The 15,232-nt window shown below is 41.7% G+C and overlaps 1 protein-coding gene across 1 annotated transcript in view; it reads left to right on the top strand.

Annotated features, from left to right (window-relative positions):
- The window catches only part of pde6a (phosphodiesterase 6A, cGMP-specific, rod, alpha), an 87,600-nt gene that overhangs the window by 55,357 nt on the left and 17,011 nt on the right, over window positions 1-15,232 (top strand). Inside the window, exons 23-24 of the mRNA XM_050042813.1 lie at window positions 1,725-1,808; window positions 2,139-2,307. Coding sequence (XP_049898770.1) covers window positions 1,725-1,808; window positions 2,139-2,307 — 253 coding nt within the window. The remainder of the gene's footprint in view (window positions 1-1,724; window positions 1,809-2,138; window positions 2,308-15,232) is intronic.

The following is a 15,232-nucleotide window of genomic DNA, read 5'->3' as shown; positions in this document are numbered from 1 at the left end:
TTTAGTTCCTTGTGGCGGTGGTGTTGAGCGATGTACAGGCCATTATGTGGAGCACTGATACAGAAAGAGCGGGTACTGTGGCCCTAACCCAGCCGACCGTACCCTCCCCTGGCTCCCTCTCCTCCATTCTGCCTCTGTGTCTCTCTCTGTTTCGTTCCCTCGTGTCCTTGAGACACTTGAAGTGCGAGAAGCACCATCCCACACTCTGTAACCTCACAGTGCTCCGAATTTAATAGCATCTGTGTCAGAAGGGAAAACTTTTCATTTTGATCAGTTTGTGTTTTCCCAGCAGTCGAATCTGTGACTCACTGTAGTCTGACAAGGAAAAAAAAACAAAAACCTCTGCAGAGGCTGCGACACAAATGTAGGTGGGCAATTACAGCCTGCATGAACTGTGACAGGTTTCTACAGTCCAGTGTGCTGCTCACGCTCACGTCTTTTTGGAAGTGGCTGCTAATGTGAATATAATGTAGCGCCACATATTAATTCAAACTCTCAAAGTGATGCTTTTCTATAAGCGACACTCTGTTTGGGCTTCTTTTGTACAAACTGAGTGAACCCACAGTTTCTCAGTCAGTGAGGATGGAGCTCTGTCCTCCTTTGTGATGGTACTGCAGCTGATAAACAAGACTCTGCCAAGAGGTCAGAGGTCAACTTCACTTCAATTCAGTTCAATTCAATAGAACTTTATTTATCCTGAAGGAAATTCTTGTGCCAGAGAAGGCTTCAAATTACACACTAAATACAATGACCACAATTTTAGCGATTCACAACCAATGTGTTCCCCAGGTCAGGGTCACTCAGGGCGGGGTTAGGGCCCAGTTTTTAAACAATACAGTATTAAACATCTGGAAAAATATACAGTATAAGAGCAACTTTAGCAGGGTGCTACCCGAGAGGGCTCAAGTTTGTTTGCCCCCTCAGTGCGGTTCATTTGGGCAGGTGTGAACACAGCAATCACACTCAGGTGTGCACCAAAACAACCGGGCCGAGACCTTCTTGAAGAGGTGGTCTCAGTCCGGTTACAAACAAACTCTGGTGCGGTTGGTTTGTGGTGAGAAGGTGTTCCGACCTGGATGTGAAGCAACTGCAGTCACATGACACATTGTTTGGGTTAAACATGAGCATGTTACAGTCCTGGAGGATTATTAATGTGCACCTCCTCCTGTACTGCCTTAATATGCACATTCAGCACATCCAATGCATCAAAACATTGTTTTCTAGTTGGAGCCGCGCCTCGTTTTCAAACTGTATGGTTTGACTAAAATGAACAATGACAGCAATATAGTCCACGATGAGCAGCGCTAAAATCAACCTGCGTAGTTGTCCCTCCATTGTGACATTAGAAAGTGACACATTTATCTTGCAAGTGTACTCTTCTTCAACGTTTGCTTTACTTCCTGGATTTTTCCCACATGGAGATTCTGACCAATCAAGAGCAGCTTTCTCACACAAGGCATTTGATCTGGTCCGCTTGTAAATGCTGCCGTGAGAACATGAACCAACTCTAGGCAATTATACAACTTTGGAACAACATGAGTCCCTGATTCAGACCAAAGGAGATGACTCTAGGGCTGAAAGGCACAAAAACACGGGGAAATAGAATCCAGGTTAAAAAAAGTACAGAAGATACCCTTTGAAATAAGTTGACACATTTGATCTTTATAAAGTCATTAATATACAAGCAGTACAGTTGATAACGACACCTTTCTCTCCCCCTTCAGCCCATGATGGACAGAAACAAAGCAGATGAGCTGCCAAAGCTGCAGTGTGGTTTCATCGACTTCGTTTGCGCTTTCGTGTACAAGGTGAGACGTCACACCACACAGAAACATTCACTACTGACTCTTTTTAACACCTGCAGCTGTACGTGCAGGTGTGACACCTGTTACGTTAGATCTTGAGTCTGTCTCAATCAGAAACTGATGGTATTTTAAGTTGGTATTGACGTTTCGGCCAGGTAACTTTATTTCAAGATGGTTCAGGTGTACAACTTGATTACCATCATCGACTTTGTCAGCACCGTCTAAAACTCATTTGTTAGTGTTGTATTTCTAAGATTTAATAACTGTTTGGACCTAACAAAGCTCTATTGATTTGCTGTGATTTAATTTGTGTTGACTCGTCCTGCTCTCCAGGAGTTCAGTCGTTTCCACCCGGAGATCACCCCCATGCTGGATCGCCTGTTGAACAACAGGAAGGAGTGGAACGCCCTGAAGGAGGTGCACGAGGCCAAACTGGCTGCCATCGCGGAGCAGCAGAAAGCCAAGGAGGAGGCAGCTCAGAACGCTGCAGGAGCCAAACAAGGTAGGAGGCTCCCAGACATGTGAACACACACAGATGATGCATTACTCTCCCAGTTTCATGTGGGACGTAAATGCCCCTGAGCTGAAACAGTTCAGGTGCCAATCCTGAGGTAATTTTGGGTGAGAAATGTTTGCCAAAACTGCTCCTTGGTAACCATAGTAACAGTAGAGGTACACAAATACACACACAGGTGTATACAGTGTAAAAAACCTGAATTCATTTTTCATCCTGTCACTTTAAATGTTTTTTCTTCCCTTCCTTCCTACCTTCCTTCCTTCCTACCTTCCTTCCTTCTTTCCTTCCTCCCTCCTGCAGCGGGTGCAGCCCAGTCCAATTCAAAGACTTGTATTGTCAGCTAGAGATGCTACAACAGTACCTGGTTGCTTTCTGCATGGTGGTGGTCCAGCGTCGGGTTTCCTCAAAAATCTCTCTTCTTTTTTTGATCTCACCTGACATACCCAGGTCTCTTCCTTCAACTGTCTCCTGAACTTCTTTCTGTTCAGCTTTCCTTCTGCACTGCTTCTTCATGTCCATCCTTTGGCTCTGTGATACTGTATTACTCATTAGATACACTTGGCTTTATGATGTGTTCAGGCGTTTGTGGGAACCTCCAATATAAAAGCATAACATGCGCAGGGTCACGCACATGTACACTGCACATGTACTTTTGTAATTTTTAAAATTACCTGCACCAAAACATTTTATTTACCCGCACCATTTGGTGTATTTGTCCTCCTTACTTGGTACCTCTGCCTCGGCCTGATTTGACTGAAAGAAATACAACATCTACTGCTGCAACATTTAATTTTCTCAGGACCTGTACAGTAAAATAAATTAAATTTTAAATGCTCATAGTTGGTGTAATGCAGAGCAGGATTACACTTTAAGGGAAATTTCGGTTTATTTCAACCTGTCTCCTGTCGTCCTAAATTTGTTTCAAGTGACTAGTGACATAAAAATAATAGTTAGCATGTTAGCCGTTAGCCTAGATACAGCCGGGGCACATAGTAGCGTCAGACCTGTTAAAACGTAAGTGAACGGGCAACCTTCAAGTGCAAAGTTAGTCCACTAAACAAGCTTTTTTTCCACAAAGACCGCCTCATATCGTTAGGATAAATGTCAGAGAACATATGGAAAACAACATAAAGAAGGAAATGTTCAGTGAGTTACAGTATCACATGAGCTGATTTTCCTTCTACAGTAATGCACAGTGAAACTGCTTATGATCATAGTCCGAGCAGAAATCCATTGCGCTTCTTTGTTATTTATTTTAATCATATTAAAACGTCCATGGTGATGTCACACATTTAACAAGTCTTATTTAATACATGATGTATAGATTAAATGCCGAAATGCAAGACTTTCTTCAGCTTCTTTGGCTGCTCCAAGTACCCGTACCGTAACAGCATAATAGACGTGCATCAAAACCCAAGTGTTGGCTGGCTTGATCGCAGTGTTTACAGTGCAGCTGTTGCCGTCTTGTTTGTCCATGCGCTGTCATCGTACTCTTTTTGCCCCGCGACATTATCAGTGGTAAATTTGTTTTTCACTGTTTTTGAAAAGTGTCAATATCTGGAGTCTCACGGTCAGTGTGTGAACCTGAACAACATACTTTCTTTAGCAAGTTACATGCAGCGTGAATCTAGAGCTGAGAATTATGTGCACAGCTCAAATTTTACATGCTCTAGTACTATATCTCCAGTCCTGCATCCAGCAAGCTACATATGTGATGTAAAAAGATCAAACCTGGGAGACCAGCTACATGTAAGAGGAAATGTAGACTTTGTCAAAATGTTGAAGCTTTTGCAATAAAAATGTTTCTGCTCAGATGACAGCTTCAGTGTTTATTGTCAGCAAACCTTTTGAAAACACCATCAAAGAAGAGTTTCCAAAACAGTCACCGATCATAGAGCATTACTGTGTGAGTCTCTTCAAATAGCTTGTTTGCAGTCAAGTGACTTTTATGATGCACAAAATTCAGATGGAGGGCGAGAAGTGATAAATCCATGCACTGCCTGAGGTGAGTACAGAGGAAAGTGACTACATTAAAGAGCTGGATGAATCCTCAGGCAGCAGATAATTGAAACTCATGTTGAAAGTGCGACCCATAAAGAACACATTTTTTTTTTTTTATTCACAATTTGACCGATTAGCTCGTTCTCCAGACCTCCTAATGTTACAAGGCGAGCCGATGAAGGCGTACAAGAGTCTAGTGAGCTAAAACATGACTGAAACAACTGTTGTCTTGTTTTAGGCCTGGTGAGTAAATATGTTTGAGTGTAACTGCATTTTATACCTCAACTCTGTACATGGATGCACTGCTGTCAGGCTAACGTTACTGGCTAACGTTGGCTAACTTCAGCTACTGTCTTCTACCTACTAGGTTAACCGGTCCCAGAGGTCTGGTGAAACGCCATAAAAATCTGAGTTGTAGCTAAAAACAAGACATTGTCACACCGTATTTTAACATGTTTAACACAATGCGTTGATGTTTAAGTTTGACATTAGTTGACTCTGCTCCTCCAGACTGAAAATGGAGGATTTTTGTTCCACATCTACTGCTGTTTCTCAGTGATTTTTTTTTACTTCTCCCCTTTACATCAGATTATTTTTGGGACTTGAAGTGGTCTTCAGTTTTTCCCAATTTGGTCGATTGGAACAGCCATAAACAGCTCAAATTACAGGCATCACCTGTGCAGTGTTGGTTGTCTTTGCCTCTCGCCTGCCGACCATCTGGACAATACACTGATGTATGATGTCATATGCAAATAAGCTATTGTTTATAATACGGTAGTGGCATGAACTTAAACTAGCAGCTGCCGAGAAAGATAAAGCACAGAAGAGGTTACAATCCAGTCTGTCAATTTCTGTAACAGAGAACAGTGACACTTTTTACCACGAAATATCACCAATTAAACCTTCTGAGCACCTTCTGAATATGATCTGAAATCAGGGAGACATTAACAACATCCACAACCCGACTCATGTTAGCATGTAGCATCATAGGCTACGTAATGTGAATACTTGAACCAGCGTGCCTGTGGCAGATGACCATATTAAGAAACTCATCAGGATCTGACATCAGCTTGTAGCCAAAGTAGAACAAATGTTGTAATCATATTCAGAACAGTCTGGAGGTTGTTGCATACAGGAATTACTTTTACATACATTGACCTAATTATCTGAAACATTGCTGATATTTTTTTTATGAAAATCCGACATTGTAATAATATATGTAAAACAAAATATAGCAAAGCATAAAAAGTCCCTTTCAAAGTATCTGTAATGATGTCTAGTTGTTTATCCGCAGATGGAATATACAGCAAACTTTAATCTGTGTTTGATCAACATTTTTTATAACACATCCCCTGATTAAACTTAATACTTATGAGTCAGCTGCAGTATTCAGCGTACATGCTCTTAGATAACATTTACTGTGGTAAAACATTTGATCATCTGCAGTTTGAAGATGTGACAGAGACTTTCTAACTTGAACCCTTAATTAAAACAGTTCAAGGCGCTTGTTTTAATCAGGCTAATATATGCTTATTGTTTCATGAGCTGTCAAGAAAAAAAAATCTAAGGCAAACAACAACCTGCAGCAGTTTGTGATCAGGTATTTTGGTATTTTGCATCATGTCCTGTGGATTCTGTAGATGTGGGTCCTTGTGATGCAGGTTATTAAACACAGAGAGGGAAACAGATTCAGCCTCGACTAAGAATGTTCCACACCTGCATGTCAGTAGTGTCTCTGAATCAAATGTCAAGTATTCTGTATTTTTGGCTCAGAGCTTGTGACAGTAGGTGTGTTGGCACGTTCCTCTCAGCTTGTTTGTCTACGTGCTGTCAGGTAGTCGGCAATTATAATTTTGTAATGCAAATGAACATCACGAAACTGAGAACAGTGCTTGTAAAGTAAATGCGCTCTGTGACTACCACAACTATAGTGTGGTTTTATTACTGATCGGTCACTGACAGTTTGTTTTCTGCTCTGCCGTGTGTAATATATACTGTAGCTATGTTTCCATCCAAAAGTGATTTGAATCATTGGGAAATGCGCATTAAAAGAAATACGAATCCTGTGTGTTTCCATTAAATGTACGGACTTTGGTGAAAACTACGAACTCGCGCAAGTTTTCCGCAGAACCGGAAACAAAACAAGTCTCGCATTCTTCTTTTTCTACGTTTTCTGGCGGTTGGCAACCAGCTTGTAAATGCATTACTGCCTTCCCGACCCAGAGTGTGGATATCACCATGGAGAGAGGTGCGCTACGTCAGACTTAATGCGAGCATAACTGTTTCCATCCCCCGTTTTGTGAATCAACATTTTTTCGAATAAACCAAAACCCGGCTAAAGCGAGCGTATTTTAGTTGGTGCGAATCAGGGGATTTTAATTCGAATTTTGGTGTTTCCATCATAATTTTCCTATGCGATACTTCTAGATGCGCATCTAAACAGGCTGATGGAAACATGGCTTGTGTCTTTAAGTCTGTTACAAGATAATATGTCGATTTGAGCTCAGTTCTTGTGCTGACAACTAAATCAGGTCAGTGTATGCAAAATTATGTTTCTGTGGACTCATTTCTCATCCTCAACACACGAAATGTACCACTTCTAATATGGTTAAAGGATGCGTTTGGTATTTTTTAAACTGGAGCTTAGTGTCCCTGTTTTGTGGGAACAACTGTTTTCAGAATTGTTCCAGTATTGAGAGATAGAGGGCTGCAGCCAACAGCCATAAAACAGGTTGCAATGTAACCACTCGGTATGTTTGCACCATCAGTGTACATCCTCTAAAAGTGCTTGTTTTGCCACTGACAGGCTCAGTCATTCACAACACAGACCCTGATTGGCTGGTTACATTGTCAACTACGGTGCAGATCACTGATTGGCCCCAGTTGGATTTTAATGCCAAGATATGAGGCAGGGCGGCACCAAGCAAACAGAATGTTGAGCTCACGTCATCAGGACGGTCTCACCAGGCTGATATTATGTTAATGCAGATGCAAAAATACACCTGATGAGTTAGTGCTATTGTAGAAAGCAGTACCAAAATACACCACCTCTCTCTGGGTGTGAACGACCTCTGCACCCACATCCATTTCTGCATCATGTTATTGTTCTGGTCAGAAAATAAATGTGTGTATTTCAGCATTAAACACACGTTTGTGTGGATACACAGAGTATCTGCATGCACTTCTGTCAGTGTTTAGTTTCTGAGACACAGACTCGTTACACTCTCTCTGCATGTTTGTTGAACTCTCACTGCACTTTCATTTCATTTCCCCAGAGAATCTGTTCGGAAAAGTTTTGCACTCTTTTCAACCGTAAGAATTCACAACCCAGCAAGCATTTGACTGACAGCGGTGTGCAGGAGCCGGCCAACTGTTGTGCCAACATGTATTTCCCCCCAAAAATAGGTATCCCCCGCTGGTAGAGTGTCCAACAATTTCAAGTCGGGAAAATAAACAACAAAATCTTTTCATCCCAAACCACAAATGTTCATTGATTCTACAAGGAAGTTGTCAGGCCGTAAAAATTGTGTGCTTTTTTTCTCCCATTACTGTGCTTGAAAAAAAAAATAAAGCACTGATTTGCAAAAGAGATCAAGGCTGAAACTGAAAAAGATTTTCAGTCTACGTTATGTAAAACCATTGTTATGACAGCACTGCACTTATTATAAAAAACAGAAATATAAACAACACTTTTGATTGGCTCTTGGTTTACATAAGTTGAAATAATTGACTACCAGAGCTGTTGACTGTGAACTGAATGTTCATTTCACTTTTTAATAATCCATCTCCAATGCCGTATCTGAGAATTGGCAGTACATCCAACCAGTGGCGTAAGTTAATTACAACTGGCCCCAGTGCATGCTTCTACGATGGGCTCTAGAGGACACTATTGTGCACACATCGTCTTGCCACATGATCAAACAGAGACTCAACACTTGACAACATCAACATATTTAATCCCTAGCAATCATCACTGCATCTGTATGACAAAAAATACCAAAGAAAATATCAACTTATTCATTTGATTTAATTATTTTATAGTTTATTATTAAAGCCTCCCACAGACTGTGAGGTTTTAGCAATCTTATAAGTTTAGTGCAGCTACACTGTGCGACATGGATCTAATAAACTTGGGTACGCCATCAAGTTTAATGTTTGCAGACTGTACAATGACAGCACCTACTGAATCACAGGCTACGACCTACGATGCTCTACTGAGTGCGCAAAGATGCTGCACAGGTTATAACTTCTCCAACTGTGAAGCACAACATCGAGGGTTACATTATTAAAATTAATACAAATTTTACAATACAATATTGATAAAATGTCAGAAAACATTAAAAGAACTTATTCATTTAATTTAATCATTTTGTAGTTTTTTTTATAGAATAAGCATATAATTTTGTTGTAGATGCTACAGACTATTTTACAAAACAACAAAAAGACAACATGATACAAATGAGTTTCCCTTTTTCAACGGCATAAATGGCACCTTTTTGAATTTAATAAGAGTTCTTCCTTGAACATAGGCCTATTTCTGAGGTGGCAGTCACTAATAAGGGCCAATGCTCCGCCCCACACATTGTTGGAGGGTCCACTCTCTCTATAGGCCCCCCACCTCACAGGTCCCAGTGCAACCGCAATACTTGCACTGTCTATAGCCCCTTTTACACTGCCAGATTTTCGTCAAATTAGACACACAGAGCCGGATTGGCGAGTTGATCCGAGGTGCCCAATTTTCCGCCTCGTAGGGTAGACATATTGGTGGAACCCTTTTAGGTTAAAAAGACTGAGGCGCCCTTCCGCCACGGGAGGGGCTGTTGATGACTTGTGGGAGGAGCTGTTGATGACGCTGCACATGCGAGCCACTGGCGGTGGATAAACAGGAAACAGCTGATAGCAGGAATTAGCGAGCAGCTAGTAGCAAGAGGGAAACACAAACCTGACAGACACTGTAAAGATGAGCAACTGGGGAGACAAAGAATTGCACGCCCTCCTTGTCCTCGCAAACGAAGAGGCCATTAACCGTCAGATGACAGGGACGGTGAAGAACGGGCCGACTTATGAGAGAATCACCGACTTATATTATTTATACTGCCAATGCTGAAAAAAGACTGACTGGGCTTTCCTGCAAATTTGCACAATTCCTATTAACAAAGGGCTTATGTGGGGCGTCGGTAGTGTAGTGCATAGTGCTGGTGCCCCATGTACAGAGGCAATGCCTCGCTGCAGCGGCCGTGGGTTCAATTCCAGCCTGTGGCCCTTTGCTGCGTGTCACTCCCCACTCTCTCTCTCCCAATTTCACATACTGTCCTGTCCATTAAAGGCAAAAAGCCCATAAAAATAATCTTTTAAAAAAAGGGGCTTATGTTTATGCCCCTGCGTAAATTCGAGGAGACCTTGTGACCCCCTGTGAAGCTTTGGGGACCCATAGTGAGGGTTAGGACCCCCAGATTGGGAGCCACTGGCATACAACAAGTCTGCAAATGTTTAACTTTTTAATCACATTTAGCTCAGTTTGAACCGAGATGCTTGGATGTCTTTTGATCTGCAAATGACCAACTGGGAACAGTCACCCTGACGACAAAGTTAGGGGATACGATCTGTAAAATTCTGAGGAAAACACATCCTGGCACCACTTTAAACTCAGCCCTAGTACAAGATTTTATGATAAAAGCATTTTAAAATTCAAACCAAACATGGAGAAATCTACTTGTGACAGCTTCTGAAAATCAGATAAACAGGTCCTGCTTTTTTTCCTTTTAAACAAACCAGATGCACGTAGCAGCTGTGGAGAAGTACAGACTTTGTAGCATACATGTCAGTTTCACTGTTCAACATGTTAATATTTGTTGAGGAGTAAACATCTGGAAACAGGCTGTATCAGAGTGAGTAGGAATCTGTGTGGATGAGAGAGAACTGTCTGCAGCACTGATGCAGTTTGCTGCAGGAAACATGCATAAGAAAGAAAGACTTACACAACAGCTGCTGATGTATAAACATCTGCCAGCTGCGCTATCCATTTGCATGTGTTTGTGTAGTTAATTCTCCCACCTAGAGCCATACATAATACTGTTATAAAACGCAACATGACGCCAGAGTGGGATAATGAAAAGTGATCGCCACTGGAGCCTCGATGGGGGGGGGGACTTGAACTAGATTCATCACCCCTCCCTCCCTCACACGCTGTAGTAATATAATAATAGCATGGATACATAACCCGAGTGTGTCGTCATTGGTGTATGACGAAAGTCCCCATGACGTCAAGGTGTGCTGGGAGCTCAAAGGATTGCCGTATATGGTTGTGATGATCAGCTGAGCTTGTAAAGCTTGGCTCTGACGCAGCGACAACCCGTGACTGCAGAGAGAGGGAGAGGAGGAGAGGAGCAGCTGCAGTACACCCAGTGAGCCTAAAGGAAGGGAGCTTTAGCCTCATTCTAGCAGCGATCGGGGGCAGTCGTGACTGCAGAGCTGCCAGCCTGCAAGCTACAGCCGAGAGAGCGATGCAGGACTATTTATAGGACGACTGTGCATGGGTCGGCTGCAGTTTCCAAGCAGAGAAAGTCACTTGACTAGTTTGCTTAGGCTTTTTTTTTTTGCCCCAGTGATGCAGAGTCATCAGCATTTCATGATGCACGCCTGTGCGTATTGTATTGAGGGTTTGGCTGATGCTCTGAACACAACAGTTATCTCAAATTCTGACAGTTGATCTCCTGCATTTCAGGTTGTGAAGTGTCAGAGCTGCAGCACTGAGAACACATATATAACCAGGGCTAGGTTCTATTCATTTATTTTCCTCCTTAACCTTGTTTTTTTCCATTTATGTTCCACTTAATTAGATTTAAGGGTATTTAGTATAATCTTATTTGGCACTTTATATGGAATATCAAAAAGCAATGAACGATGGCCATTTTAAATTACTAGAGCCCAAAGATTTATCTTGATAAATGTGATAGACCGCCAAAATAACTCAAAGTTTTAATTAATCATCATCTGAATCAAAGAAATGCAAGAATATTTAAAGATGTTTGAAGCTGTTTTTAACAAATTTGTAGCATTTCTACTCTGCAGATTACTAATAGACCTTTTCAAACTTAACAATATAAACAGTCCTCACAACTGTATTTCCTCTTTGTTATTGCAGTAGCCCAAAATGTAACCAAGAAAATGAAAGGTCATTACATTTATGACATCATTCGAATTTTGCATAGGTGTCACTTTGGTGCCTATTGAAGTGAACAGGTCCGGCCCACTTTAATCCATCCTGTGTGCTTTCACCTTCTACTGAAAAATGCTTCTACAAATTTAAAAAAACACATTATACGAGGTTGACTGATGGTTTTACATCTAAATGTACACATTCATTTTCCTCGTTATTGGTCTCCAAACAGATCGTGGCTCAACTCGAGCCCCTGTTCAGTTCAAAACAGTTACATCATGATACCTGACCAAACGGCGCAGGTCCGACCTGTCATCACTGACCAGGCTGTAATTGACCTATGGCTAAGCCAAGCCCCCTCCACTCACTCGGACAAACTGTCAACAGTCAGTGACCGGCGCTATGGCAGGTGTCACAGTACACGGCATTTCGCAGGAGGCAACTGATGATTTTGGGGACATAACGACCAGATGTCATTGAGAAGTAACCAAAAGGGCCTAAACTACGCATTGGAGGGATATATTCATCATTTTATTGTTGAGAAGGTCGATGAAAAGCTTAAATTACAAGCCAAAATTTACAGGTCACAGTGTACGCTTGTGAACCGCATCTCGTTGCCGTCGCCATCAAAGACAACAAGTTAAAGTGCCACTGAAGTTAAGGTTTTTGGCTCAGAATATGAGAAAAGGATAACGGCCTTTTTACCATCTTTACCAAGAGTGTCTCTCCGTTAGTTTGGTGCTACAGTATTTACACTGAATCATTCAGCATAACGTTTGCCAACCTTTGTTATCTCTGCCATTACAGATAAGTTAATGAAGCTAAGCTCCAGAAGTTAACGTTAGCTTAACTAGAGCCCTTTGGACAACAGCTAACAATGATGTACGATCACCAAAGTACAAAACTAGAACAAAATAGGCTAATGAACTCCCAGCAAACAAGGTGACATGATGAACAACGCAGCTAGGAGCTAACGTTAGGCTAACTTTAGCTAACGTTAGCTAGAGATGTTAAAGATAACTTTATATTTCTTTCCAGCAAAGTGACAATATGTTGCCTCAAACACAATGTTGACTTACCTTAGAACAGATGTAGACATCATTGTTAATCTTATTCACGTTGAGTTGATGTTGTGGTCTAACGTTACCACACAACTTTATCCAAAGGAGACACTTTTCTCGGTTGAGATGTGGTTTAAAGTGTAAAAAATACACCTGGTCGCCCAGCCTCTCAGGATACCTTGTGTCAGAGTTGCATGTACCCCATGCACACCGTTTGACCATTTTTAAACTTCAAATCTCCGAAAAAGCTCATAAAACCGAACAAAACTGACTTTCTGTAATGCATTTCAATGGACGTCCAGGCAGAGAATGTCCGAGTCTATGGGAATGGCTATACGCACTGTGATTGGCTCATCGCCTTTGAGGGCGGGACTTAGCCATAGGTCAGTTATGACCAAATCACAGTGAACATCACTAACCAACCTTCAAATTGTTATTACTATAAAGCTGAATCTTTATCACTTAGTGGTACTTGTTATTTTCTTTATCAATTAACTAAGTTAGCATTTGTACTTTGTTTAGCTAACGTTAACCAGTATCATCTCTGCTGAGATGCCCTACATTGATTTGGAGATGAACCCATCAGTCTGAAATAATTCTTGCTAAGGTGTAAAAGGAAGAGGCTGGAGTGCTGCTTGGTCCGCATATTTCTGCCCGAACCAGATGCTAGCCTGAGAGAGTAGTAGGAATGAATCAGTATTGGCTGATACTGGCTCTAAAATGAACTTTCAGAATCGGCCAACAAGCTTTTTCTTATATTGCACAATCAATGAATAATACATACACTGAGCCCTTTTTCTCAAATTTTCTCTGGTCATGTAGCACCGATGTGACCCTGAAATTATATCACAATATGACAAGGTTTATGACAAAATCACAAGACGACACCGAGAAATGGGAGGGAGAGACGCTGTGCTGCTGCCAGAGGACCCGCTGACTGAGTTCCCTCTGAGCGGTAAGTCGCTAAAAGAGTCTGAGAAGTCCGGGGCTGTTCATAAAACATTCAGGATGCCACAGTTTATTCCACACTACTGAGGCTGCTCCTTTTTTTGGAACCACCGCAGAGTCAGTATTAATTGCGCTTTCAGCCATGCTTGTTGTTACCATGGGTAACAGTATGACGTCATATGTCAACAAGTCGAATTTTTCATATCATATTAAAAATTATACCGGTATTATCGTGAACGAGATGATATGGCACATCCCTAGTGAAATACTTATTTAAGTGGCTCCAAAGTCTGGCACCAATGCAAACTTTTAATGTTGTCACTGAGATAATGACCCTCCACTGTAGCTGACAGGATGTAAACATGAACCAAAGCTGCTCCCCTAGAAACAGAATAGCATTAAAACGCTCTTTAAGCTCAATAACTGGATTAACTGCAAGAGAAAAGAAGCTCTGAGACACTTTGAAATTTAAATAACTGCTGCAGTAGTTGGATTTTTCCTGTTTTATGGGACAAAAGAATATTTAAGAGAGGAGATATGATCTCTGGCAGACACGATGACGGAGCCTTTCTCATTAAGTCTTTTCTCACCTTTCTTTAACACATGCAGTAAACAATGCCAAATCATTTCAGTCGCAGCAGGTGTGATGTATGTGGCAGCTTGGATCATGTCTCATGAGGACAGTTAAGAGGCTTATCCAACAACCCGAGTGATATGCAGGATCTGTGCAGGAAACCAGCTGTATCACAAACTGCAGCACATTGAATTTTGCTTGCATCTGTTCACAGATAGAACACCAAATACTGCTGCAGTACTGTGGAGCAGTTGTTCTCCATCTCAGGCTCCAAATCCCCCGGGGGTGTCCGGGGATGTTTTGGGGGTAATATAATTTATAGCCAGGTGAAAAAATATTGCTGAGCTACAAATATGTCATGATATTTAACCTAAACTTTAACAGGCTGGAGTTTGATATATTTTTCTTCGGCCAACAAAATATTATTACAGCAGGTTCATAACATCCAGCAGTATAACTGGACCATCAGTAGGGTACAGCTAGAAATTTATAATGTTTAAATTCAATCTTAGGTGAAAAATAAAGCATAGCAGAGGTCTTTGGTTGTATGTCATCATGTAGGACACGTGTGTGACACAGGGTCAGCATCCACTGAATGTAACCGTTATCAGCGAGTTGCACAAGGTGACCTCTGACCTGCTGCTGCTCTCTGCAGTGTGTCATGATGAGCTCAGTTAGTTTCCTAAGAGATGACGCTTGATGCGGCTGATGTGGAAACATAAATTTTAAAATGAATTAATCGCAGTGCAACTAAAAGCATACGTAATTGGTTTTGAAAATTGGGAAACTTTGCTCATATTCAACCAGCTGTGGGTCATTGCATAGATCCCTGCCCGTCCGGCGGCAGATATCCGGGTGCTGGCAGCAGCACAGAGGTGAAGCCAAACACTGTTCATCTGCACACACTGTGATGCCACACAGCTGGTTCAATATCAGCAAAGTTTCCCTTTATATTCATTGTCTACTGTGGCGATCAGCAGTGATGTGGTGGTTCACTTTTACACTGTGATCTGTAGCCTATAGTTCGGCTTTAGCTTCTAACTATCTTTGTCTTTTTAACCTGTTGTTGCTGCTGAGTCAGTTTGACATCCTGGATATATCCTTCAAACACAGACTGTAGACCCCTCTGTCTGCTTCTCTCTGGAATCACTCTGTCATTTGTCTAAA

The sequence above is a fragment of the Epinephelus moara genome, chromosome 4 (assembly GCF_006386435.1).
Source record: "Epinephelus moara isolate mb chromosome 4, YSFRI_EMoa_1.0, whole genome shotgun sequence".
Taxonomy (NCBI): domain Eukaryota; kingdom Metazoa; phylum Chordata; class Actinopteri; order Perciformes; family Serranidae; genus Epinephelus; species Epinephelus moara.
Note: the sequence above shows the minus strand (reverse complement) of the source record. Positions and strands in the feature narration are given on the sequence as shown.